This window comes from Oncorhynchus keta, chromosome 30, assembly GCF_023373465.1.
Source record: "Oncorhynchus keta strain PuntledgeMale-10-30-2019 chromosome 30, Oket_V2, whole genome shotgun sequence".
Lineage (NCBI taxonomy): Eukaryota > Metazoa > Chordata > Actinopteri > Salmoniformes > Salmonidae > Oncorhynchus > Oncorhynchus keta.
The window spans coordinates 3,076,268-3,102,664 of NC_068450.1; the positions used below are offsets into that span (position 1 = coordinate 3,076,268).

Genomic DNA, 26,397 nt, shown 5'->3' on the forward strand with positions numbered 1-26,397 from the left:
GGATCCAGGCTGGGATCCATTCCGTTGTCCTGGGTGAAAGAACACAGGATCCGCTTCGCGAAAGTCATATTCTTGGTCGTACTGATGGTGAGTTGACGCTGCTCTTATATTCAGTAGTTCTTCTCGACTGTATGTAATGAAACCTAAGATGACCTGGGGTACCAATGTAAGAAATAACACGTAAAAAAAACAAAAAACTGCATAGTTTCCTAGAAACGCGAAGCGAGGCGGCCATCTCTGTCGGTGCCGGAAATGATCGATTCTGTAATGATTTTAGGAAGGTAAATTAAATCTCAAAGTTCGATGCCTACCCCATGCCCCGACTTGATGAACTAATAGAATGGCTAGGGACCGCCCCATTGATCAGCACGCTCGACCTGACAAAGGATTATTGACAGGTGCCCTTAGCTCTCAAGGCATGCTAGAAAACTGCTTTCGCCACCCCGGATGGTCTGTTCCCTTATAAAAAGCTGCCCTTTGAACTGCAAAGAGCCCCGGAGGTTGATGGACATGGTTCTCTGACCCTATCGGAAGTACGCGGTGGCGTACATTGATGATTTTGTGATCCATGAGAGTGAGTGGAAGGCACATCTAAACCAGGTGATCACAGTACCAAAAATCCCTAATAAACTTCCCCTTTGCATTCTATTTATGCTACTGGTGCCTGTTTTGTTATTGAACTTGGTGACGTGGAAACCCCACACCCTTGATCTTGCTACAATGTAAAGTGCTGGTCCCATGTTTTATGAGCTGAAATTTTTTTTAAATCCCTGAAATCTTCCATATACACAAAGCTTATTTGTCTAAAATGTTGTACACAAATTTGATTACATTCCTGTTAGTGAACATTTGATCCTTTGTCAAGATAATCCACTTGGCATATCTAGATGATTAAACAGCATGATCATTACACACAGCTGCGTGATCATCAAGGAGGGGGGTGTGAATGCTGAAATATAGCCCTTTTGTGGGGAAAAATGAATTCTGATTGGCTGGGGCTGGCTCCCCAGTGGGTGGGTCTGGCTACCTCCCAGGCCCACCCATGGCTACACTGCCTAATCATGTGAAATCCATAGATTAGGGCCTAATGAATTTATATAAATTGACTGATTTCCTCATATGAACTGTAATTCTGAAAAATATTTGAAATTGTTGCATGTTGCTTTTATATTTTTGTTCAGTATAAATAACGTCCCTGACAGACTTTTAAAGGTGGAGCAAAATGCCTAGATTGTCATCTGTCTAGCGCGCTGCTCTGAAAAATTGCCTTGGATTAATTCCTGACCTACGTAAAATGACTCAGAAGTCTCACAGCAATGATGTTGTACAAAAGAAGAGAAGTGTGCTGCCATACCTGGCCACCAGGAGGCACCAGTTGTAGAGCACAGCAGTCGAGATGATCAGGAGCCAGTGGTAATAGATATTATCAGCTGGAGATAATATCAACATACCTGGACTCTTACTGCAGGAAGGGGGGAGAGAGGGGGGAGAGGAAGTGAGTGGCAGAGAGGGAGTGAGTGACAGAGAGGGGTAGGGAGAGAGAGAGAAAGAAAGAGTGGGAGAGAGAGCGGAAGAGTGGAATTGCTTTGCTGTGTTTGTCAGCTGACTGGTGGTATGAATTGTCACTATTTGTAGTAAATCAGAAATGAGGAAATCATGCGGAGTATCATACGTGTGTATGTGGTCGTTGTGGTCAGTGGGCTCAGCATCCGGTCGTGATTGGCTGATCCTGCTGGGCGGAGCCTGCAGATCAGGGCCTCGGAACCTTTCCAGGAACGAATCAGGTCTCTCTTGCTCCTCAACCAAACTCTTATGAGCCCACTCTCTCAAAGTCACCACCATGCTGACCAACCTGGAAACACACACAGAAACACACACACACAAACACACATGTATATTAGGATATTGTGACATAACATTGCATTGTACTTTGTTAGAAAATATTGACATATTATTTATACCGAAGCAAAAATGATAAAACACAGTTCATATCAGGAAATCAGCCAATTGAAATAATTTCATTAGGCCCGACTCTATGGATTTCAATGACTGGGCAGGGGCGCAGCCATTGGTAGGCCTTGGAGAGCATAGGCCCACCCACTGGGGAGCCAGGCTCAGCCAATCAGAATTAGTTCCCAAAAAGGGCTTTACTACAGACAGAAATACTCCTCAGGATTTTAAAATTCAGTTCATGAAACATTGGACTAACACTTTACATGTTGAGTCTGTAATTTTGTTCCTTTTATAAACGTTATATGTGAATATGGTCCTTCTGTAGCTCAGTTGGTAGAGCATGGCGCTTGTAACGCCAGGGTAGTGGGTTCGATTCCCGGGACCACCCATAAGTAGAATGTATGCACACATGACTGTAAGTCGCTTTGGATAAAAGCGTCTGCTAAATGGCATATATATTATAACAGACAACAAGGCAGTGTTTTGTGTCACCTTGACATGGCTCCTCTCCCTCTGAAGGAGTTCTGGGAGGTGAGTCCTCTCCGGTCAATGACAGCCATCCGTTGTAGTTCTGACGACGTGTCATCACACATAGACTGGCCTCTACACGCACACATGAAGGATTAAGACGTGTGTGTGTGTGTGTGTGCATGTACACCTGAGAGACATCCTATTAAACATCCTGTGTACCAGTCAAAAGTTTGGACACACCTACTCATTCAAGGGTTTTTCTTTATTTTTACAATTTTCTACATTGTAGAATAATAGTGAAGACATACCAACTAAGAAAAAACACATATGGAATCATGTAGTAACCAAACGAAGTGTTAAACAAATCAAATATATTTTAGGTTCTTCAAAGTAGCCACCTTTTGCCTGATGACAGCTTGCACACTCAGAGGAAGGCCCCCAAAATGTTCAAAGACTCCATTCACCCGTCATAATTCTCTGTGCTACGGCACGGCAAGCCATAACGGAGCACAGGTCCACGTCCAAAAGGCTCCTTAACTTCTACCCCCAAGCCATCAGTCTGCCAAACAGCTTCTACCCCCAAGCCATCAGTCTGCCAAACAGCTTCTCCCCCCAAGCCATCAGACTGCCAAGCAGCTTCTACCCCCAAGCCATCAGACTGCTGAACAGCTTCTACCCCCAGGCCATCAGACTGCTGAACAGCTTCTCCCCCCAGGCCATCAGACTGCCAAACAGCTTCTACCCCCAAGCCATCAGACTGCTGAACAGCTTCTACCCTCAAGCCATCAGACTGCCGAACAGCTTCCACCCCCAAGCCAGTAGCTATGTTAAACACCTGACAGACATTATGTTAGTAGCTATGTTAAACACCTGACAGAAATCCTGTTAGTAGCTATGTTAAACACCTGACCTGACAGACATCCTGCTAGTAGCTATGGTAAACACCTGACAGACATCCTGTTAGTAGCTATGTTAAACACCTGACAGACATCCTGTTAGTAGCTATGTTAAACACCTGACAGACATCCTGCTAGTAGCTATGTTAAACACCTGACAGACATCCTGCTAGTAGCTATGTTAAACACCTGACAGACATCCTGTTAGTAGCTATGTTAAACACCTGACAGACATCCTGTTAGTAGCTATGTTAAACACCTGACAGACATCCTGTTAGTAGCTATGTTAAACACCTGACAGACATCCTGTTAGTAGCTATGTTAAACACCTGACAGACATCCTGTTAGTAGCTATGTTAAACACCTGACAGACATCCTGTTAGTAGCTATGTTAAACACCTGACAGACATCCTGTTAGTAGCTATGTTAAACACCTGACAGACATCCTGTTAGTAGCTATGTTAAACACCTGACAGACATCCTGTTAGTAGCTATGTTAAACACCTGACAGACATCCTGCTAGTAGCTATGTTAAAAACCTGACAGACATCCTGTTAGTAGCTATGTTAAACACCTGACAGACATCCTGCTAGTAGCTATGTTAAACACCTGACAGACATCCTGTTAGTAGCTATGTTAAACACCTGACAGACATCCTGTTAGTAGCTATGTTAAACACCTGACCTGACAGACATCCTGTTAGTAGCTATGTTAAACACCTGACAGACATCCTGCTAGTAGCTATGTTAAACACCTGACAGACATCCTGTTAGTAGCTATGTTAAACACCTGACAGACATCCTGTTAGTAGCTATGTTAAACACCTGACAGACATCCTGTTAGTAGCTATGTTAAACACCTGACAGACATCCTGCTAGTAGCAATGTTAAACACCTGACCTGACAGACATCCTGTTAGTAGCTATGTTAAACACCTGACAGACATCCTGTTAGTAGCTATGTTAAACACCTGACAGACATCCTGTTAGTAGCTATGTTAAACACCTGACAGACATCCTGCTAGTAGTTATGTTAAACACCTGACCTGACAGACATCCTGTTAGTAGCTATGTTAAACACCTGACAGACATCCTGTTAGTAGCTATGTTAAACACCTGACCTGACAGACATCCTGTTAGTAGCTATGTTAAACACCTGACAGACATCCTGTTAGTAGCTATGTTAAACACCTGACAGACATCCTGTTAGTAGCTATGTTAATCACCTGACAGACATCCTGTTAGTAGCTATGTTAAACACCTGACAGACATCCTGTTAGTAGCTATGTTAAACACCTGACAGACATCATGTTAGTAGCTATGTTAAACACCTGACAGACATCCTGTTAGTAGCTATGTTAAACACCAGACAGACATCCTGTTAGTAGCTATGTTAAACACCTGACAGACATCCTGTTAGTAGCTATGTTAAACACCTGACCTGACAGACATCCTGTTAGTAGCTATGTTAAACACCTGACCTGACAGACATCCTGCTAGTAGCTATGTTAAACACCTGACAGACATCCTGTTAGTAGCTATGTTAAACACCTGACAGACATCCTGTTAGTAGCTATGTTAAACACCTGACAGACATCCTGCTAGTAGCTATGTTAAAAACCTGACAGACATCCTGTTAGTAGCTATGTTAAACACCTGACAGACATCCTGCTAGTAGCTATGTTAAACACCTGACAGACATCCTGTTAGTAGCTATGTTAAACACCTGACAGACATCCTGTTAGTAGCTATGTTAAACACCTGACCTGACAGACATCCTGTTAGTAGCTATGTTAAACACCTGACCTGACAGACATCCTGTTAGTAGCTATGTTAAACACCTGACAGACATCCTGCTAGTAGCTATGTTAAACACCTGACAGACATCCTGTTAGTAGCTATGTTAAACACCTGACAGACATCCTGTTAGTAGCTATGTTAAACACCTGACAGACATCCTGTTAGTAGCTATGTTAAACACCTGACAGACATCCTGTTAGTAGCTATGTTAAACACCTGACAGACATCCTGTTAGTAGCTATGTTAAACACCTGACAGACATCCTGCTAGTAGCAATGTTAAACACCTGACCTGACAGACATCCTGTTAGTAGCTATGTTAAACACCTGACAGACATCCTGTTAGTAGCTATGTTAAACACCTGACAGACATCCTGTTAGTAGCTATGTTAAACACCTGACAGACATCCTGCTAGTAGCTATGTTAAACACCTGACCTGACAGACATCCTGTTAGTAGCTATGTTAAACACCTGACAGACATCCTGTTAGTAGCTATGTTAAACACCTGACAGACATCCTGCTAGTAGCTATGTTAAACACCTGACCTGACAGACATCCTGTTAGTAGCTATGTTAAACACCTGACAGACATCCTGTTAGTAGCTATGTTAAACACCTGACCTGACAGACATCCTGTTAGTAGCTATGTTAAACACCTGACAGACATCCTGCTAGTAGCTATGTTAAACACCTGACAGACATCCTGTTAGTAGCTATGTTAAACACCTGACAGACATCCTGTTAGTAGCTATGTTAAACACCTGACCTGACAGACATCCTGTTAGTAGCTATGTTAAACACCTGACAGACATCCTGTTAGTAGCTATGTTAAACACCTGACAGACATCCTGCTAGTAGCAATGTTAAACACCTGACCTGACAGACATCCTGTTAGTAGCTATGTTAAACACCTGACAGACATCCTGTTAGTAGCTATGTTAAACACCTGACAGACATCCTGTTAGTAGCTATGTTAAACACCTGACAGACATCCTGTTAGTAGCTATGTTAAACACCTGACAGACATCCTGTTAGTAGCTATGTTAAACACCTGACAGACATCCTGTTAGTAGCTATGTTAAACAATTGACAGACATCCTGCTAGTAGCAATGTTAAACACCTGACCTGACAGACATCCTGTTAGTAGCTATGTTAAACACCTGACAGACATCCTGTTAGTAGCTATGTTAAACACCTGACAGACATCCTGTTAGTAGCTATGTTAAACACCTGACAGACATCCTGCTAGTAGCTATGTTAAACACCTGACCTGACAGACATCCTGTTAGTAGCTATGTTAAACACCTGACAGACATCCTGTTAGTAGCTATGTTAAACACCTGACCTGACAGACATCCTGTTAGTAGCTATGTTAAACACCTGACAGACATCCTGTTAGTAGCTATGTTAATCACCTGACAGACATCCTGTTAGTAGCTATGTTAAACACCTGACAGACATCCTGTTAGTAGCTATGTTAAACACCTGACAGACATCCTGTTAGTAGCTATGTTAAACACCTGACAGACATCCTGTTAGTAGCTATGTTAAACACCTGACAGACATCCTGTTAGTAGCTACGTTAAACACCTGACAGACATCCTGTTAGTAGCTATGTTAAACACCTGACAGACATCCTGTTAGTAGCTATGTTAAACACCTGACAGACATCCTGTTAGTAGCTATGTTAAACACCTGACAGACATCCTGTTAGTAGCTATGATAAACACCTGACAGACATCCTGCTAGTAGCTATGTTAAAAACCTGACAGACATCCTGTTAGTAGCTATGTTAAACACCTGACCTGACAGACATCCTGTTAGTAGCTATGTTAAACACCTGACCTGACAGACATCCTGTTAGTAGCTATGTTAAACACCTGACAGACATCCTGTTAGTAGCTATGTTAAACACCTGACAGACATCCTGCTAGTAGCTATGTTAAACACCTGACAGACATCCTGTTAGTAGCTATGTTAAACACCTGACAGACATCCTGTTAGTAGATATGTTAAACACCTGACCTGACAGACATCCTGTTAGTAGCTATGTTAAACACCTGACAGACATCCTGCTAGTAGCTATGTTAAACACCTGACAGACATCCTGTTAGTAGCTATGTTAAACACCTGACAGACATCCTGCTAGTAGCTATGTTAAACACCTGACAGACATCCTGTTAGTAGCTACGTTAAACACCTGACCTGACAGACATCCTGCTAGTAGCTATGTTAAAAACCTGACAGACATCCTGTTAGTAGCTATGTTAAACACCTGACAGACATCCTGTTAGTAGCTATGTTAAACACCTGACAGACATCCTGTTAGTAGCTATGTTAAACACCTGACAGACATCCTGCTAGTAGCTATGTTAAACACCTGACAGACATCCTGTTAGTAGCTATGTTAAACACCTGACAGACATCCTGTTAGTAGCTATGTTAAACACCTGACCTGACAGACATCCTGTTAGTAGCTATGTTAAACACCTGACCTGACAGACATCCTGTTAGTAGCTATGTTAAACACCTGACAGACATCCTGCTAGTAGCTATGTTAAACACCTGACAGACATCCTGTTAGTAGCTATGTTAAACACCTGACAGACATCCTGTTAGTAGCTATGTTAAACACCTGACCTGACAGACATCCTGTTAGTAGCTATGTTAAACACCTGACAGACATCCTGTTAGTAGCTATGTTAAACACCTGACAGACATCCTGCTAGTAGCAATGTTAAACACCTGACCTGACAGACATCCTGTTAGTAGCTATGTTAAACACCTGACAGACATCCTGTTAGTAGCTATGTTAAACACCTGACAGACATCCTGTTAGTAGCTATGTTAAACACCTGACAGACATCCTGCTAGTAGCTATGTTAAACACCTGACCTGACAGACATCCTGTTAGTAGCTATGTTAAACACCTGACAGACATCCTGTTAGTAGCTATGTTAAACACCTGACAGACATCCTGCTAGTAGCAATGTTAAACACCTGACCTGACAGACATCCTGTTAGTAGCTATGTTAAACACCTGACAGACATCCTGTTAGTAGCTATGTTAAACACCTGACAGACATCCTGTTAGTAGCTATGTTAAACACCTGACAGACATCCTGCTAGTAGCTATGTTAAACACCTGACCTGACAGACATCCTGTTAGTAGCTATGTTAAACACCTGACAGACATCCTGTTAGTAGCTATGTTAAACACCTGACAGACATCCTGTTAGTAGCTATGTTAAACACCTGACAGACATCCTGCTAGTAGCTATGTTAAACACCTGACCTGACAGACATCCTGTTAGTAGCTATGTTAAACACCTGACAGACATCCTGTTAGTAGCTATGTTAAACACCTGACCTGACAGACATCCTGTTAGTAGCTATGTTAAACACCTGACAGACATCCTGTTAGTAGCTATGTTAAACACCTGACAGACATCCTGCTAGTAGCTATGTTAAACACCAGACCTGACAGACATCCTGTTAGTAGCTATGTTAAACACCTGACAGACATCCTGTTAGTAGCTATGTTAATCACCTGACAGACATCCTGTTAGTAGCTATGTTAAACACCTGACAGACATCCTGTTAGTAGCTATGTTAAACACCTGACAGACATCCTGTTAGTAGCTATGTTAAACACCTGACAGACATCCTGTTAGTAGCTATGTTAAACACCTGACAGACATCCTGTTAGTAGCTACGTTAAACACCTGACAGACATCCTGTTAGTAGCTATGTTAAACACCTGACAGACATCCTGTTAGTAGCTATGTTAAACACCTGACAGACATCCTGTTAGTAGCTATGTTAAACACCTGACAGACATCCTGTTAGTAGCTATGATAAACACCTGACAGACATCCTGCTAGTAGCTATGTTAAAACCTGACAGACATCCTGTTAGTAGCTATGTTAAACACCTGACCTGACAGACATCCTGTTAGTAGCTATGTTAAACACCTGACAGACATCCTGTTAGTAGCTATGTTAAACACCTGACCTGACAGACATCCTGTTAGTAGCTATGTTACAGACATCCTGACAGACATCCTGTTAGTAGCTATGTTAAACACCTGACAGACATCCTGCTAGTAGCTATGTTAAACACCTGACAGACATCCTGTTAGTAGCTATGTTAAACACCTGACAGACATCCTGCTAGTAGCTATGTTAAACACCTGACAGACATCCTGTTAGTAGCTATGTTAAACACCTGACAGACATCCTGTTAGTAGCTATGTTAAAACACCTGACAGACATCCTGTTAGTAGCTATGTTAAACACCTGACAGAGACATCCTGTTAGTAGCTATGTTAAACACCTGACCTGACAGACATCCTGTTAGTAGCTATGTTAAACACCTGACAGACATCCTGTTAGTAGCTATGTTAAACACCTGACAGACATCCTGCTAGTAGCTATGTTAAACACCTGACCTGACAGACATCCTGTTAGTAGCTATGTTAAACACCTGACAGACATCCTGTTAGTAGCTATGTTAAACACCTGACAGACATCCTGTTAGTAGCTATGTTAAACACCTGACAGACATCCTGTTAGTAGCTATGTTAAACACCTGACCTGACAGACATCCTGTTAGTAGCTATGTTAAACACCTGACAGACATCCTGTTAGTAGCTATGTTAAACACCTGACAGACATCCTGCTAGTAGCTATGTTAAACACCTGACCTGACAGACATCCTGTTAGTAGCTATGTTAAACACCTGACAGACATCCTGTTAGTAGCTATGTTAAACACCTGACCTAGACAGACATCCTGACATCCTGTTAGTAGCTATGTTAAACACCTGACAGACATCCTGTTAGTAGCTATGTTAAACACCTGACAGACATCCTGTTAGTAGCTATGTTAAACACCTGACAGACATCCTGCTAGTAGACATCCTATAGTTAAACACCTGACCTGACAGACATCCTGTTAGTAGCTATGTTAAACACCTGACAGACATCCTGTTAGTAGCTATGTTAAACACCTGACAGACATCCTGTTAGTAGCTAGGTTAAACACCTGACAGACATCCTGCTAGTAGCTATGTTAAACACCTGACCTGACAGACATCCTGTTAGTAGCTATGTTAAACACCTGACAGACATCCTGTTAGTAGCTATGTTAAACACCTGACCTGACAGACATCCTGTTAGTAGCTATGTTAAACACCTGACAGACATCCTGTTAGTAGCTATGTTAAACACCTGACAGACATCCTGTTAGTAGCTATGTTAAACACCAGACCTGACAGACATCCTGTTAGTAGCTATGTTAAACACCTGACAGACATCCTGTTAGTAGCTATGTTAAACACCTGACAGACATCCTGTTAGTAGCTATGTTAATCACCTGACAGACATCCTGTTAGTAGCTATGTTAAACACCTGACAGACATCCTGTTAGTAGCTATGTTAAACACCTGACAGACATCCTGTTAGTAGCTATGTTAAACACCTGACAGACATCCTGTTAGTAGCTATGTTAAACACCTGACAGACATCCTGTTAGTAGCTACGTTAAACACCTGACAGACATCCTGTTAGTAGCTATGTTAAACACCTGACAGACATCCTGTTAGTAGCTATGTTAAACACCTGACAGACATCCTGTTAGTAGCTATGTTAAACACCTGACAGACATCCTGTTAGTAGCTATGATAAACACCTGACAGACATCCTGCTAGTAGCTATGTTAAAAACCTGACAGACATCCTGTTAGTAGCTATGTTAAACACCTGACCTGACAGACATCCTGTTAGTAGCTATGTTAAACACCTGACCTGACAGACATCCTGTTAGTAGCTATGTTAAACACCTGACAGACATCCTGCTAGTAGCTATGTTAAACACCTGACAGACATCCTGTTAGTAGCTATGTTAAACACCTGACAGACATCCTGTTAGTAGCTATGTTAAACACCTGACAGACATCCTGTTAGTAGCTATGTTAAACACCTGACAGACATCCTGTTAGTAGCTACGTTAAACACCTGACCTGACAGACATCCTGTTAGTAGCTATGTTAAACACCTGACAGACATCCTGTTAGTAGCTATGTTAAACACCTGACAGACATCCTGTTAGTAGCTATGTTAAACACCTGACAGACATCCTGTTAGTAGATATGTTAAACACCTGACCTGACAGACATCCTGTTAGTAGCTATGTTAAACACCTGACAGACATCCTGCTAGTAGCTATGTTAAACACCTGACAGACATCCTGTTAGTAGCTATGTTAAACACCTGACAGACATCCTGTTAGTAGCTACGTTAAACACCTGACCTGACAGACATCCTGTTAGTAGCTATGTTAAACACCTGACAGACATCCTGTTAGTAGCTATGTTAAACACCTGACAGACATCCTGTTAGTAGCTATGTTAAACACCTGACCTGACAGACATCCTGTTAGTAGCTATGTTAAACACCTGACAGACATCCTGTTAGTAGCTATGTTAAACACCTGACAGACATCCTGTTAGTAGCTATGTTAAACACCTGACAGACATCCTGCTAGTAGCTATGTTAAACACCTGACAAACATCCTGTTAGTAGCTATGTTAAACACCTGACAGACATCCTGCTAGTAGCTATGTTAAACACCTGACAAACATCCTGTTAGTAGCTATGTTAAACACCTGACAGACATCCTGTTAGTAGCTATGTTAAACACCTGATAGACATCCTGTTAGTAGCTATGTTAAACACCTGACAGACATCCTGTTAGTAGCTATGTTAAACACCTGACAGACATCCTGTTAGTAGCTATGTTAAACACCTGACAGACATCCTGTTAGTAGCTATGTTAAACACCTGACATACATCCTGTTAGTAGCTATGTTAAACACCTGACCTGACAGACATCCTGTTAGTAGCTATGTTAAACACCTGACAGACATCCTGTTAGTAGCTATGTTAAACACCTGACAGACATCCTGCTAGTAGCAATGTTAAACACCTGACCTGACAGACATCCTGTTAGTAGCTATGTTAAACACCTGACAGACATCCTGTTAGTAGCTATGTTAAACACCTGACAGACATCCTGTTAGTAGCTATGTTAAACACCTGACAGACATCCTGCTAGTAGCTATGTTAAACACCTGACCTGACAGACATCCTGTTAGTAGCTATGTTAAACACCTGACAGACATCCTGTTAGTAGCTATGTTAAACACCTGACAGACATCCTGCTAGTAGCAATGTTAAACACCTGACCTGACAGACATCCTGTTAGTAGCTATGTTAAACACCTGACAGACATCCTGCTAGTAGCTATGTTAAACACCTGACCTGACAGACATCCTGCTAGTAGCTATGTTAAACACCTGACAGACATCCTGTTAGTAGCTATGTTAATCACCTGACAGACATCCTGTTAGTAGCTATGTTAAACACCTGACAGAAATCCTACTAGGAGCAATGTTAAACACCTGACCTGACAAACATCCTGTTAGTAGCTATGTTAAACACCTGACAGACATCCTGTTAGTAGCTATGTTAAACACCTGACAGACATCCTGTTAGTAGCTATGTTAAACACCTGACAGACATCCTGCTAGTAGCTATGTTAAACACCTGACCTGACAGACATCCTGTTAGTAGCTATGTTAAACACCTGACAGACATCCTGTTAGTAGCTATGTTAAACACCTGACCTGACAGACATCCTGTTAGTAGCTATGTTAAACACCTGACAGACATCCTGTTAGTAGCTATGTTAAACACCTGACAGACATCCTGTTAGTAGCTATGTTAAACACCAGACCTGACAGACATCCTGTTAGTAGCTATGTTAAACACCTGACAGACATCCTGTTAGTAGCTATGTTAAACACCTGACAGACATCCTGTTAGTAGCTATGTTAATCACCTGACAGACATCCTGTTAGTAGCTATGTTAAACACCTGACAGACATCCTGTTAGTAGCTATGTTAAACACCTGACAGACATCCTGTTAGTAGCTATGTTAAACACCTGACAGACATCCTGTTAGTAGCTATGTTAAACACCTGACAGACATCCTGTTAGTAGCTACGTTAAACACCTGACAGACATCCTGTTAGTAGCTATGTTAAACACCTGACAGACATCCTGTTAGTAGCTATGTTAAACACCTGACAGACATCCTGTTAGTAGCTATGTTAAACACCTGACAGACATCCTGTTAGTAGCTATGATAAACACCTGACAGACATCCTGCTAGTAGCTATGTTAAAAACCTGACAGACATCCTGTTAGTAGCTATGTTAAACACCTGACCTGACAGACAGACATCCTGTTAGTAGCTATGTTAAACACCTGACCTGACAGACATCCTGTTAGTAGCTATGTTAAACACCTGACAGACATCCTGCTAGTAGCTATGTTAAACACCTGACAGACATCCTGTTAGTAGCTATGTTAAACACCTGACAGACATCCTGCTAGTAGCTATGTTAAACACCTGACAGACATCCTGTTAGTAGCTATGTTAAACACCTGACAGACATCCTGTTAGTAGCTACGTTAAACACCTGACCTGACAGACATCCTGTTAGTAGCTATGTTAAACACCTGACAGACATCCTGCTAGTAGCTATGTTAAACACCTGACAGACATCCTGTTAGTAGCTATGTTAAACACCTGACAGACATCCTGTTAGTAGATATGTTAAACACCTGACCTGACAGACATCCTGTTAGTAGCTATGTTAAACACCTGACAGACATCCTGCTAGTAGCTATGTTAAACACCTGACAGACATCCTGTTAGTAGCTATGTTAAACACCTGACAGACATCCTGTTAGTAGCTACGTTAAACACCTGACCTGACAGACATCCTGTTAGTAGCTATGTTAAACACCTGACAGACATCCTGTTAGTAGCTATGTTAAACACCTGACAGACATCCTGTTAGTAGCTATGTTAAACACCTGACCTGACAGACATCCTGTTAGTAGCTATGTTAAACACCTGACAGACATCCTGTTAGTAGCTATGTTAAACACCTGACAGACATCCTGTTAGTAGCTATGTTAAACACCTGACAGACATCCTGTTAGTAGCTATGTTAAACACCTGACAAACATCCTGTTAGTAGCTATGTTAAACACCTGACAGACATCCTGCTAGTAGCTATGTTAAACACCTGACAAACATCCTGTTAGTAGCTATGTTAAACACCTGACAGACATCCTGTTAGTAGCTATGTTAAACACCTGATAGACATCCTGTTAGTAGCTATGTTAAACACCTGACAGACATCCTGTTAGTAGCTATGTTAAACACCTGACAGACATCCTGTTAGTAGCTATGTTAAACACCTGACAGACATCCTGTTAGTAGCTATGTTAAACACCTGACATACATCCTGTTAGTAGCTATGTTAAACACCTGACAGACATCCTGTTAGTAGCTATGTTAAACACCTGACAGACATCCTGTTAGTAGCTATGTTAAACACCTGACCTGACAGACATCCTGTTAGTAGCTATGTTAAACACCTGACAGACATCCTGCTAGTAGCTATGTTAAACACCTGACAGACATCCTGTTAGTAGCTATGTTAAACACCTGACCTGACAGACATCCTGCTAGTAGCAATGTTAAACACCTGACAGACATCCTGTTAGTAGCTATGTTAAACACCTGACAGACATCCTGCTAGTAGCTATGTTAAACACCTGACAGACATCCTGTTAGTAGCTATGTTAAACACCTGACAGACATCCTGTTAGTAGCTATGTTAAACACCTGACAGACATCCTGTTAGTAGCTATGTTAAACACCTGACAGACATCCTGTTAGTAGCTATGTTAAACACCTGACAGACATCCTGTTAGTAGCTATGTTAAACACCTGACCTGACAGACATCCTGTTAGTAGCTATGTTAAACACCTGACAGACATCCTGCTAGTAGCTATGTTAAACACCTGACAGACATCCTGTTAGTAGCTATGTTAAACACCTGACAGACATCCTGTTAGTAGATATGTTAAACACCTGACCTGACAGACATCCTGTTAGTAGCTATGTTAAACACCTGACAGACATCCTGCTAGTAGCTATGTTAAACACCTGACAGACATCCTGTTAGTAGCTATGTTAAACACCTGACAGACATCCTGTTAGTAGCTACGTTAAACACCTGACCTGACAGACATCCTGTTAGTAGCTATGTTAAACACCTGACAGACATCCTGTTAGTAGCTATGTTAAACACCTGACAAACATCCTGTTAGTAGCTATGTTAAACACCTGACAGACATCCTGCTAGTAGCTATGTTAAACACCTGACAAACATCCTGTTAGTAGCTATGTTAAACACCTGACAGACATCCTGTTAGTAGCTATGTTAAACACCTGATAGACATCCTGTTAGTAGCTATGTTAAACACCTGACAGACATCCTGTTAGTAGCTATGTTAAACACCTGACAGACATCCTGTTAGTAGCTATGTTAAACACCTGACAGACATCCTGTTAGTAGCTATGTTAAACACCTGACAGACATCCTGTTAGTAGCTATGTTAAACACCTGACATACATCCTGTTAGTAGCTATGTTAAACACCTGACAGACATCCTGTTAGTAGCTATGTTAAACACCTGACAGACATCCTGTTAGTAGCTATGTTAAACACCTGACCTGACAGACATCCTGTTAGTAGCTATGTTAAACACCTGACAGACATCCTGCTAGTAGCTATGTTAAACACCTGACAGACATCCTGTTAGTAGCTATGTTAAACACCTGACAGACATACTGCTAGTAGCAATGTTAAACACCTGACCTGACAGACATCCTGTTAGTAGCTATGTTAAACACCTGACAGACATCCTGTTAGTAGCTATGTTAAACACCTGACAGACATCCTGCTAGTAGCTATGTTAAACACCTGACAGACATCCTGTTAGTAGCTATGTTAAACACCTGACAGACATCCTGCTAGTAGCTATGTTAAACACCTGACAGACATCCTGTTAGTAGCTATGTTAAACACCTGACAGACATCCTGTTAGTAGCTATGTTAAACACCTGACAGACATCCTGTTAGTAGCTACGTTAAACACCTGACCTGACAGACATCCTGTTAGTAGCTATGTTAAACACCTGACAGACATCCTGCTAGTAGCTATGTTAAACACCTGACAGACATCCTGTTAGTAGCTATGTTAAACACCTGACAGACATCCTGTTAGTAGATATGTTAAACACCTGACCTGACAGACATCCTGTTAGTAGCTATGTTAAACACCTGACAGACATCCTGCTAGTAGCTATAGCTATGTTAAACACCTGACAGACATCCTGTTAGTAGCTATGTTAAACACCTGACAGACATCCTGTTAGTAGCTACGTTAAACACCTGACCTGACAGACATCCTGTTAGTAGCTATGTTAAACACCTGACAGACATCCTGTTAGTAGCTATGTTAAACACCTGACAAACATCCTGTTAGTAGCTATGTTAAACACCAGACCTGACAGACATCCTGCTAGTAGCTATGTTAAACACCTGACAGACATCCTGTTAGTAGCTATGTTAAACACCTGACAGACATCCTGTTAGTAGCTATGTTAAACACCTGATAGACATCCTGTTAGTAGCTATGTTAAACACCTGACAGACATCCTGTTAGTAGCTATGTTAAACACCTGACAGACATCCTGTTAGTAGCTATGTTAAACACCTGACAGACATCCTGTTAGTAGCTATGTTAAACACCTGACAGACATCCTGTTAGTAGCTATGTTAAACACCTGACAGACATCCTGTTAGTAGCTATGTTAAACACCTGACAGACATCCTGTTAGTAGCTATGTTAAACACCTGACAGACATCCTGTTAGTAGCTATGTTAAACACCTGACCTGACAGACATCCTGTTAGTAGCTATGTTAAACACCTGACAGACATCCTGCTAGTAGCTATGTTAAACACCTGACAGACATCCTGTTAGTAGCTATGTTAAACACCTGACAGACATCCTGTTAGTAGCTATGTTAAACACCTGACAGACATCCTGTTAGTAGCTATGTTAAACACCTGACAGACATCCTGTTAGTAGCTATGTTAAACACCTGACAGACATCCTGCTAGTAGCTATGTTAAACACCTGACCTGACAGACATCCTGCTAGTAGCTATGTTAAACACCTGACAGACATCCTGTTAGTACCTATGTTAAACACCTGACAGACATCCTGCTAGTAGCTATGTTAAACACCTGACCTGACAGACATCCTGTTAGTAGCTATGTTAAACACCTGACAGACATCCTGTTAGTAGCTATGTTAAACACCTGACCTGACAGACATCCTGTTAGTAGCTATGTTAAACACCTGACAGACATCCTGTTAGTAGCTATGTTAAACACCTGACCTGACAGACATCCTGCTAGTAGCAATGTTAAACACCTGACAGACATCCTGCTAGTAGTTATGTTAAACACCTGACCTGACAGACATCCTGTTAGTAGCTATGTTAAACACCTGACAGACATCCTGTTAGTAGCTATGTTAAACACCTGACAGACATCCTGCTAGTAGCTATGTTAAACACCTGACAGACATCCTGTTAGTAGCTATGTTAAACACCTGACAGACATCCTCTTAGTAGCTATGTTAAACACCTGACAGACATCCTGTTAGTAGCTATGTTAAACACCTGACAGACATCCTGTTAGTAGCTATGTTAAACACCTGACAGACATCATGTTAGTAGCTATGTTAAACACCTGACAGATATCCTGTTAGTAGCTATGTTAAACACCTCACCTGACAGACATCCTGTTAGTAGCTATGTTAAACAACTGACAGACATCCTGCTAGTAGCTATGTTAAACACCTGACCTGACAGACATCCTGTTAGTAGCTATGTTAAACACCTGACAGACATCCTGTTAGTAGCTATGTTAAACACCTGACAGACATCCTGTTAGTAGCTATGTTAAACACCTGACAGACATCCTGTTAGTAGCTATGTTAAACACCTGACAGACATCCTGTTAGTAGCTATGTTAAACACCTGACAGACATCCTGTTAGTAGCTATGTTAAACACCTGACAGACATCCTGTTAGTAGCTATGTTAAACACCTGACAGACATCCTGTTAGTAGCTATGTTAAACACCTGACAGACATCCTGTTAGTAGCTATGTAAAACACCTGACAGACATCCTGTTAGTAGCTATGTAAAACACCTGACAGACATCCTGTTAGTAGCTATGTTAAACACCTGACAGACATCCTGCTAGTAGCTATGTAAAACACCTGACAGACATCCTGTTAGTAGCTATTTTAAACACCTGACCTGACAGACATCCTGTTAGTAGGTATGTTAAACACCTGACAGACATCCTGTTAGTAGCTATGTTAAACACCTGACAGACATCCTGTTAGTAGCTATGTTAAACACCTGACAGACATCCTGTTAGTAGCTACGTTAAACACCTGACCTGACAGACATCCTGTTAGTAGCTATGTTAAACACCTGACAGACATCCTGTTAGTAGCTATGTTAAACACCTGACAAACATCCTGTTAGTAGCTATGTTAAACACCTGACAGACATCCTGCTAGTAGCTATGTTAAACACCTGACAAACTTCCTGTTAGTAGCTATGTTAAACACCTGACAGACATCCTGTTAGTAGCTATGTTAAACACCTGATAGACATCCTGTTAGTAGCTATGTTAAACACCTGACAGACATCCTGTTAGTAGCTATGTTAAACACCTGACCTGACAGACATCCTGTTAGTAGCTATGTTAAACACCTGACAGACATCCTGTTAGTAGCTATGTTAAACACCTGACAGACATCCTGTTAGTAGCTATGTTAAACACCTGACAGACATCCTGTTAGTAGCTATGTTAAACACCTGACAGACATCCTGTTAGTAGCTATGTTAAACACCTGACATACATCCTGTTAGTAGCTATGTTAAACACCTGACAGACATCCTGTTAGTAGCTATGTTAAACACCTGACAGACATCCTGTTAGTAGCTATGTTAAACACCTGACCTGACAGACATCCTGTTAGTAGCTATGTTAAACACCTGACAGACATCCTGCTAGTAGCTATGTTAAACACCTGACAGACATCCTGTTAGTAGCTATGTTAAACACCTGACAGACATCCTGTTAGTAGCTATGTTAAACACCTGACAGACATCCTGCTAGTAGCTATGTTAAACACCTGACAGACATCCTGTTAGTAGCTATGTTAAACACCTGACAGACATCCTGCTAGTAGCTATGTTAAACACCTAACAGACATCCTGTTAGTAGCTATGTTAAACACCTGACAGACATCCTGTTAGTAGCTATGTTAAACACCTGACAGACATCCTGTTAGTAGCTACGTTAAACACCTGACCTGACAGACATCCTGTTAGTAGCTATGTTAAACACCTGACAGACATCCTGCTGTTAAACACCTGACAGACATCCTAAACACCTGACAGACATCCTGTTAGTAGCTATGTTAAACACCTGACAGACATCCTGTTAGACATCCTGTAAACACCTGACCTGACAGACATCCTGTTAGTTAAACACCTGACAGACATCCTGCTAGTAGCTATGTTAAACACCTGACAGACATCCTGTTAGTAGCTATGTTAAACACCTGACAGACATCCTGTTAGTAGCTACGTTAAACACCTGACCTGACAGACATCCTGTTAGTAGCTATGTTAAACACCTGACAGACATCCTGTTAGTAGCTATGTTAAACACCTGACAAACATCCTGTTAGTAGCTATGTTAAACACCTGACAGACATCCTGCTAGTAGCTATGTTAAACACCTGACAAACATCCTGTTAGTAGCTATGTTAAACACCTGACAGACATCCTGTTAGTAGCTATGTTAAACACCTGATAGACATCCTGTTAGTAGCTATGTTAAACACCTGACAGACATCCTGTTAGTAGCTATGTTAAACACCTGACAGACATCCTGTTAGTAGCTATGTTAAACACCTGACAGACATCCTGTTAGTAGCTATGTTAAACACCTGACAGACATCCTGTTAGTAGCTATGTTAAACACCTGACAGACATCCTGTTAGTAGCTATGTTAAACACCTGACCTGACAGACATCCTGTTAGTAGCTATGTTAAACACCTGACAGACATCCTGCTAGTAGCTATGTTAAACACCTGACAGACATCCTGTTAGTAGCTATGTTAAACACCTGACAGACATCCTGTTAGTAGCTATGTTAAACACCTGACAGACATCCTGTTAGTAGCTATGTTAAACACCTGACAGACATCCTGTTAGTAGCTATGTTAAACACCTGACAGACATCCTGCTAGTAGCTATGTTAAACACCTGACCTGACAGACATCCTGCTAGTAGCTATGTTAAACACCTGACAGACATCCTGTTAGTAGCTATGTTAAACACCTGACAGACATCCTGCTAGTAGCTATGTTAAACACCTGACCTGACAGACATCCTGTTAGTAGCTATGTTAAACACCTGACAGACATCCTGTTAGTAGCTATGTTAAACACCTGACCTGACAGACATCCTGTTAGTAGCTATGTTAAACACCTGACAGACATCCTGTTAGTAGCTATGTTAAACACCTGACCTGACAGACATCCTGCTAGTAGCAATGTTAAACACCTGACAGACATCCTGCTAGTAGTTATGTTAAACACCTGACCTGACAGACGTCCTGTTAGTAGCTATGTTAAACACCTGACAGACATCCTGCTAGTAGCTATGTTAAACACCTGACAGACATCCTGTTAGTAGCTATGTTAAACACCTGACAGACATCCTCTTAGTAGCTATGTTAAACACCTGACAGACATCCTGTTAGTAGCTATGTTAAACACCTGACAGACATCCTGTTAGTAGCTATGTTAAACACCTGACAGACATCATGTTAGTAGCTATGTTAAACACCTGACAGATATCCTGTTAGTAGCTATGTTAAACACCTCACCTGACAGACATCCTGTTAGTAGCTATGTTAAACAACTGACAGACATCCTGCTAGTAGCTATGTTAAACACCTGACCTGACAGACATCCTGTTAGTAGCTATGTTAAACACCTGACAGACATCCTGTTAGTAGCTATGTTAAACACCTGACAGACATCCTGTTAGTAGCTATGTTAAACACCTGACAGACATCCTGTTAGTAGCTATGTTAAACACCTGACAGACATCCTGTTAGTAGCTATGTTAAACACCTGACAGACATCCTGTTAGTAGCTATGTTAAACACCTGACAGACATCCTGTTAGTAGCTATGTTAAACACCTGACAGACATCCTGTTAGTAGCTATGTTAAACACCTGACAGACATCCTGTTAGTAGCTATGTAAAACACCTGACAGACATCCTGTTAGTAGCTATGTAAAACACCTGACAGACATCCTGTTAGTAGCTATGTTAAACACCTGACAGACATCCTGCTAGTAGCTATGTAAAACACCTGACAGACATCCTGTTAGTAGCTATGTTAAACACCTGACCTGACAGACATCCTGTTAGTAGGTATGTTAAACACCTGACAGACATCCTGTTAGTAGCTATGTTAAACACCTGACAGACATCCTGTTAGTAGCTATGTTAAACACCTGACAGACATCCTGTTAGTAGCTATGTTAAACACCTGACAGACATCCTGCTAGTAGCTATGTTAAAAACCTGACAGACATCCTGTTAGTAGCTATGTTAAACACCTGACAGACATCCTGCTAGTAGCTATGTTAAACACCTGACAGACATCCTGTTAGTAGCTATGTTAAACACCTGACAGACATCCTGTTAGTAGCTATGTTAAACACCTGACCTGACAGACATCCTGTTAGTAGCTATGTTAAACACCTGACCTGACAGACATCCTGTTAGTAGCTATGTTAAACACCTGACAGACATCCTGTTAGTAGCTATGTTAAACACCTGACAGACATCCTGCTAGTAGCAATGTTAAACACCTGACCTGACAGACATCCTGTTAGTAGCTATGTTAAACACCTGACAGACATCCTGTTAGTAGCTATGTTAAACACCTGACAGACATCCTGCTAGTAGCTATGTTAAACACCTGACAGACATCCTGTTAGTAGCTATGTTAAACACCTGACCTGACAGACATCCTGTTAGTAGCTATGTTAAACACCTGACCTGACAGACATCCTGTTAGTAGCTATGTTAAACACCTGACAGACATCCTGTTAGTAGCTATGTTAAACACCTGACAGACATCCTGTTAGTAGCTATGTTAATCACCTGACAGACATCCTGTTAGTAGCTATGTTAAACACCTGACAGACATCCTGCTAGTAGCTATGTTAAACACCTGACAGACATCCTGTTAGTAGCTATGTTAAACACCTGACAGACATCCTGTTAGTAGCTATGTTAAACACCTGACCTGACAGACATCCTGTTAGTAGCTATGTTAAACACCTGACCTGACAGACATCCTGTTAGTAGCTACGTTAAACACCTGACAGACATCCTGCTAGTAGCTATGTTAAACACCAGACCTGACAGACATCCTGTTAGTAGCTATGTTAAACACCTGACCTGACAGACATCCTGTTAGTAGCTATGTTAAACACCTGACAGACATCCTGCTAGTAGCTATGTTAAACACCTGACAGACATCCTGTTAGTAGCTATGTTAAACACCTGACAGACATCCTGTTAGTAGCTATGTTAAACACCTGACCTGACAGACATCCTGTTAGTAGCTATGTTAAACACCTGACCTGACAGACATCCTGTTAGTAGCTATGTTAAACACCTGACAGACATCCTGTTAGTAGCTATGTTAAACACCTGACAGACATCCTGTTAGTAGCTATGTTAAACACCTGACAGACATCCTGTTAGTAGCTATGTTAAACACCTGACAGACATCCTGTTAGTAGCTATGTTAAACACCTGACAGACATCCTGCTAGTAGCTATGTTAAACACCTGACAGACATCCTGCTAGTAGCTATGTTAAACACCTGACAGACATCCTGTTAGTAGATATGTTAAACACCTGACCTGACAGACATCCTGTTAGTAGCTATGTTAAACACCTGACAGACATCCTGTTAGTAGCTATGTTAAACACCTGACCTGACAGACATCCTGTTAGTAGCTATGTTAAACACCTGACAGACATCCTGTTAGTAGCTATGTTAAACACCTGACAGACATCCTGTTAGTAGCTATGTTAATCACCTGACAGACATCCTGTTAGTAGCTATGTTAAACACCTGACAGACATCCTGTTAGTAGCTACGTTAAACACCTGACAGACATCCTGTTAGTAGCTATGTTAAACACCTGACAGACATCCTGTTAGTAGCTATGTTAAACACCTGACAGACATCCTGTTAGTAGCTATGATAAACACCTGACAGACATCCTGCTAGTAGCTATGTTAAAAACCTGACAGACATCCTGTTAGTAGCTATGTTAAACACCTGACCTGACAGACATCCTGTTAGTAGCTATGTTAAACACCTGACCTGACAGACATCCTGTTAGTAGCTATGTTAAACACCTGACAGACATCCTGCTAGTAGCTATGTTAAACACCTGACAGACATCCTGTTAGTAGCTATGTTAAACACCTGACAGACATCCTGTTAGTAGCTACGTTAAACACCTGACCTGACAGACATCCTGTTAGTAGCTATGTTAAACACCTGACAGACATCCTGTTAGTAGATATGTTAAACACCTGACCTGACAGACATCCTGTTAGTAGCTATGTTAAACACCTGACAGACATCCTGCTAGTAGCTATGTTAAACACCTGACAGACATCCTGTTAGTAGCTATGTTAAACACCTGACAGACATCCTGTTAGTAGCTACGTTAAACACCTGACCTGACAGACATCCTGTTAGTAGCTATGTTAAACACCTGACAGACATCCTGTTAGTAGCTATGTTAAACACCTGACAGACATCCTGCTAGTAGCTATGTTAAACACCTGACAGACATCCTGTTAGTAGCTATGTTAAACACCTGACAGACATCCTGTTAGTAGCTATGTTAAACACCTGACAGACATCCTGTTAGTAGCTATGTTAAACACCTGACAGACATCCTGTTAGTAGCTATGTTAAACACCTGACAGACATCCTGTTAGTAGCTATGTTAAACACCCAGTTACCCTGCCTCTCAGAGGCTGCTGCTGTAAATAGATATGGAACACTGGTCACTGGCAAGCCAGTGGTGGAAAATGGGATGGTGTGCTGCTGGAAAATAAATGTGTGTGTGTGTGTGTGTGTGTGTGTGTGTGTGTGTGTGTGTGTGTGTGTGTGTGTGTGTGTGTGTGTGTGTGTGTGTGTGTGTGTGTGTGTTTGTGTGTGTTCATACCGACTCAGGTTGCTGTCTGCTCTCTCACATTCCTCGTCCAGCCATGTCTTCACTGACAGCCTCTGAGACGCCAGCTCAGTACCCTCACCCAACACCTGCCCCGTCATCTAGACACACAGTGTGAAGGTCAGCCAGGACATGGATTGTCCAGAAACATAACCAAACGTAACCAACAAGCTACCATCACCATGGAGACAACCTTGGCCACCATAGCAACCGCCTGGTCACAGAAACAAAGAATGCTATGAGTAACGAAGGAGAGAGAGGGAGGAGAAAGATGGGGGGGAGAAGGAGAGAAGAGGAAAGAAAATGAGAGGGAGAGATGAAAGAGAGAGAGTGGGGGACAGAAAGGGAGATAGGGAGAGAGGAGAGAAGGAGAGAGGAGAGGGAGAGAGGAGAGAAGGAGAGAGGAGAGAAGGAGAGAAGGAGAGAGGAGAGAAGGAGAGAAGGAGAGAGGAGAGAAGGAGAGAGGAGAGAGGGAGAGAGGAGAGAAGGAGAGAGGAGAGAAGGAGAGAGGAGAGAGGGAGAGAGGAGAGAAGGAGAGAGGAGAGAAGGAGAGAGGAGAGAAGGAGAGAGGAGAGAAAGAGAGAGGAGAGAAGGAGAGAGGAGAGAAGGAGAGAGGAGAGAAGGAGAGATGAGAGAAGGAGAGAGGAGAGAAGGAGAGAGGGAGAGAGGAGAGAAGGAGAGAGGAGAGAAGGAGAGAAGGAGAGAGGGAGAGAGGAGAGAAGGAGAGAGGAGAGAAGGAGAGAAGGAGAGATGAAATAGAGAGAAGGAGAGAGGAGAGAAGGAGAGAGGGAGAGAGGAGAGAGGAGAGAAGGAGAGATGAAAGAGAGAGAAGGAGAGAGGAGAGAAGGAGAGAGGGAGAGAAGGAGAGAGGAGAGAGGGAGAGAGGAGAGAAGGAGAGAGGAGAGAAGGAGAGAGGAGAGAAGGAGAGAGAGAGACAGAGGTAAAGAGGAAAGGACTAGTGGGATGAAGAGAGGAGAAGTGTGAAGTGAGGAACCCTAGACAAATACCTTCACATTTGGTCTTTTTCAGGCTTCACCTTCCTGTTGTCCTCCGTCCCTGTAGAATGAGAGAGAGTGAGGGACAGAAAGGGAGATGGAGAGAGAGGGAGAGAGGAGAGAAGGAGAGAGGAGAGAAGGAGAGAAGGAGAGAGGCTTCACCTTCCTGTTGTCCCCCGTCCCTGTAGAATGAGAGAGAGTGAGGGACAGAAAGGGAGATGAGAGGAGAGAAGGAGAGAGGAGAGAAGGAGAAAGGAGAGAGAAGGAGAAAGGAGAGAGGAGAGAAGGAGAGAGGAGAGAAGGAGAGAGGGAGAGAGGAGAGAAGGAGAGAGGCTTCACCTTCCTGTTGTCCTCCGTCCCTGTAGAATGCTAGACACTAGATTGTGCCGTCCCAGCCAGTCAACCAGCCACACAACCTCAAAACCAACTCACTGTGTACTAACATTGAGTAGTAAACCACAGACTAAATCATCTGTCTCTCTCCATAGCTGTGTGAATGTGTTGTCAGTTTAGATGTGTGTATATGCTATAGAGGTCTGCCTATATGTCAGTCTGCCCCTGAATGCAACAGGTTATTTCTGTGAAATCCAAACACAGACAGATGGAGGGACGAGGGGAGAGATGAGAGGGAGGAGGGGAGAGATGAGAGGGAGGAGGGGAGAGATGAGAGGGAGGAGGGGAGAGATGAGAGGGAGGAGGGGAGAGATGAGAGGGAGGAGGGGAGAGATGAGAGGGAGGAGGGGAGAGATGAGAGGGAGGAGGGGAGAGATGGAAGGATGGAGAGATGAAGAGATGGAGAGACGAGGGGAGAGATGAGAGGGAGGAGGGGAGAGATGGAAGGATGGAGAGATGAAGAGAAGGAGAGAGGAGAGATGGAGAGACGAGGGGAGAGATGAGAGGG

At 42.3% G+C, this 26,397-nt stretch overlaps 1 protein-coding gene across 3 annotated transcripts in view; it reads right to left on the bottom strand.

Moving 5' to 3' along the window:
• LOC118379120 (cyclic nucleotide-gated cation channel-like) overlaps positions 1–26,156 on the bottom strand; it is a 42,411-nt gene extending 16,255 nt beyond the window's left edge. For 2 of the 3 annotated variants that reach the window (XM_052487234.1, XM_052487233.1), the window contains exons 1-6: positions 25,836–26,156; positions 25,509–25,557; positions 24,496–24,602; positions 2,446–2,556; positions 1,673–1,852; positions 1,355–1,462 (exon numbers count right to left, since the gene is read on the bottom strand). In XM_052487234.1, the coding sequence (XP_052343194.1) occupies positions 1,355–1,462; positions 1,673–1,852; positions 2,446–2,556; positions 24,496–24,602 (506 nt within the window). In that variant the 5' untranslated portion in view covers positions 25,509–25,557; positions 25,836–26,156. Of the gene's footprint in view, positions 1–1,354; positions 1,463–1,672; positions 1,853–2,445; positions 2,557–2,822; positions 3,041–24,495; positions 24,603–25,508; positions 25,558–25,835 lie in introns of those variants that run through there. The other variant, XM_035766137.2, reaches the window with a different exon arrangement.
• Between the last annotated feature and the right edge of the window lie 241 nt (positions 26,157–26,397).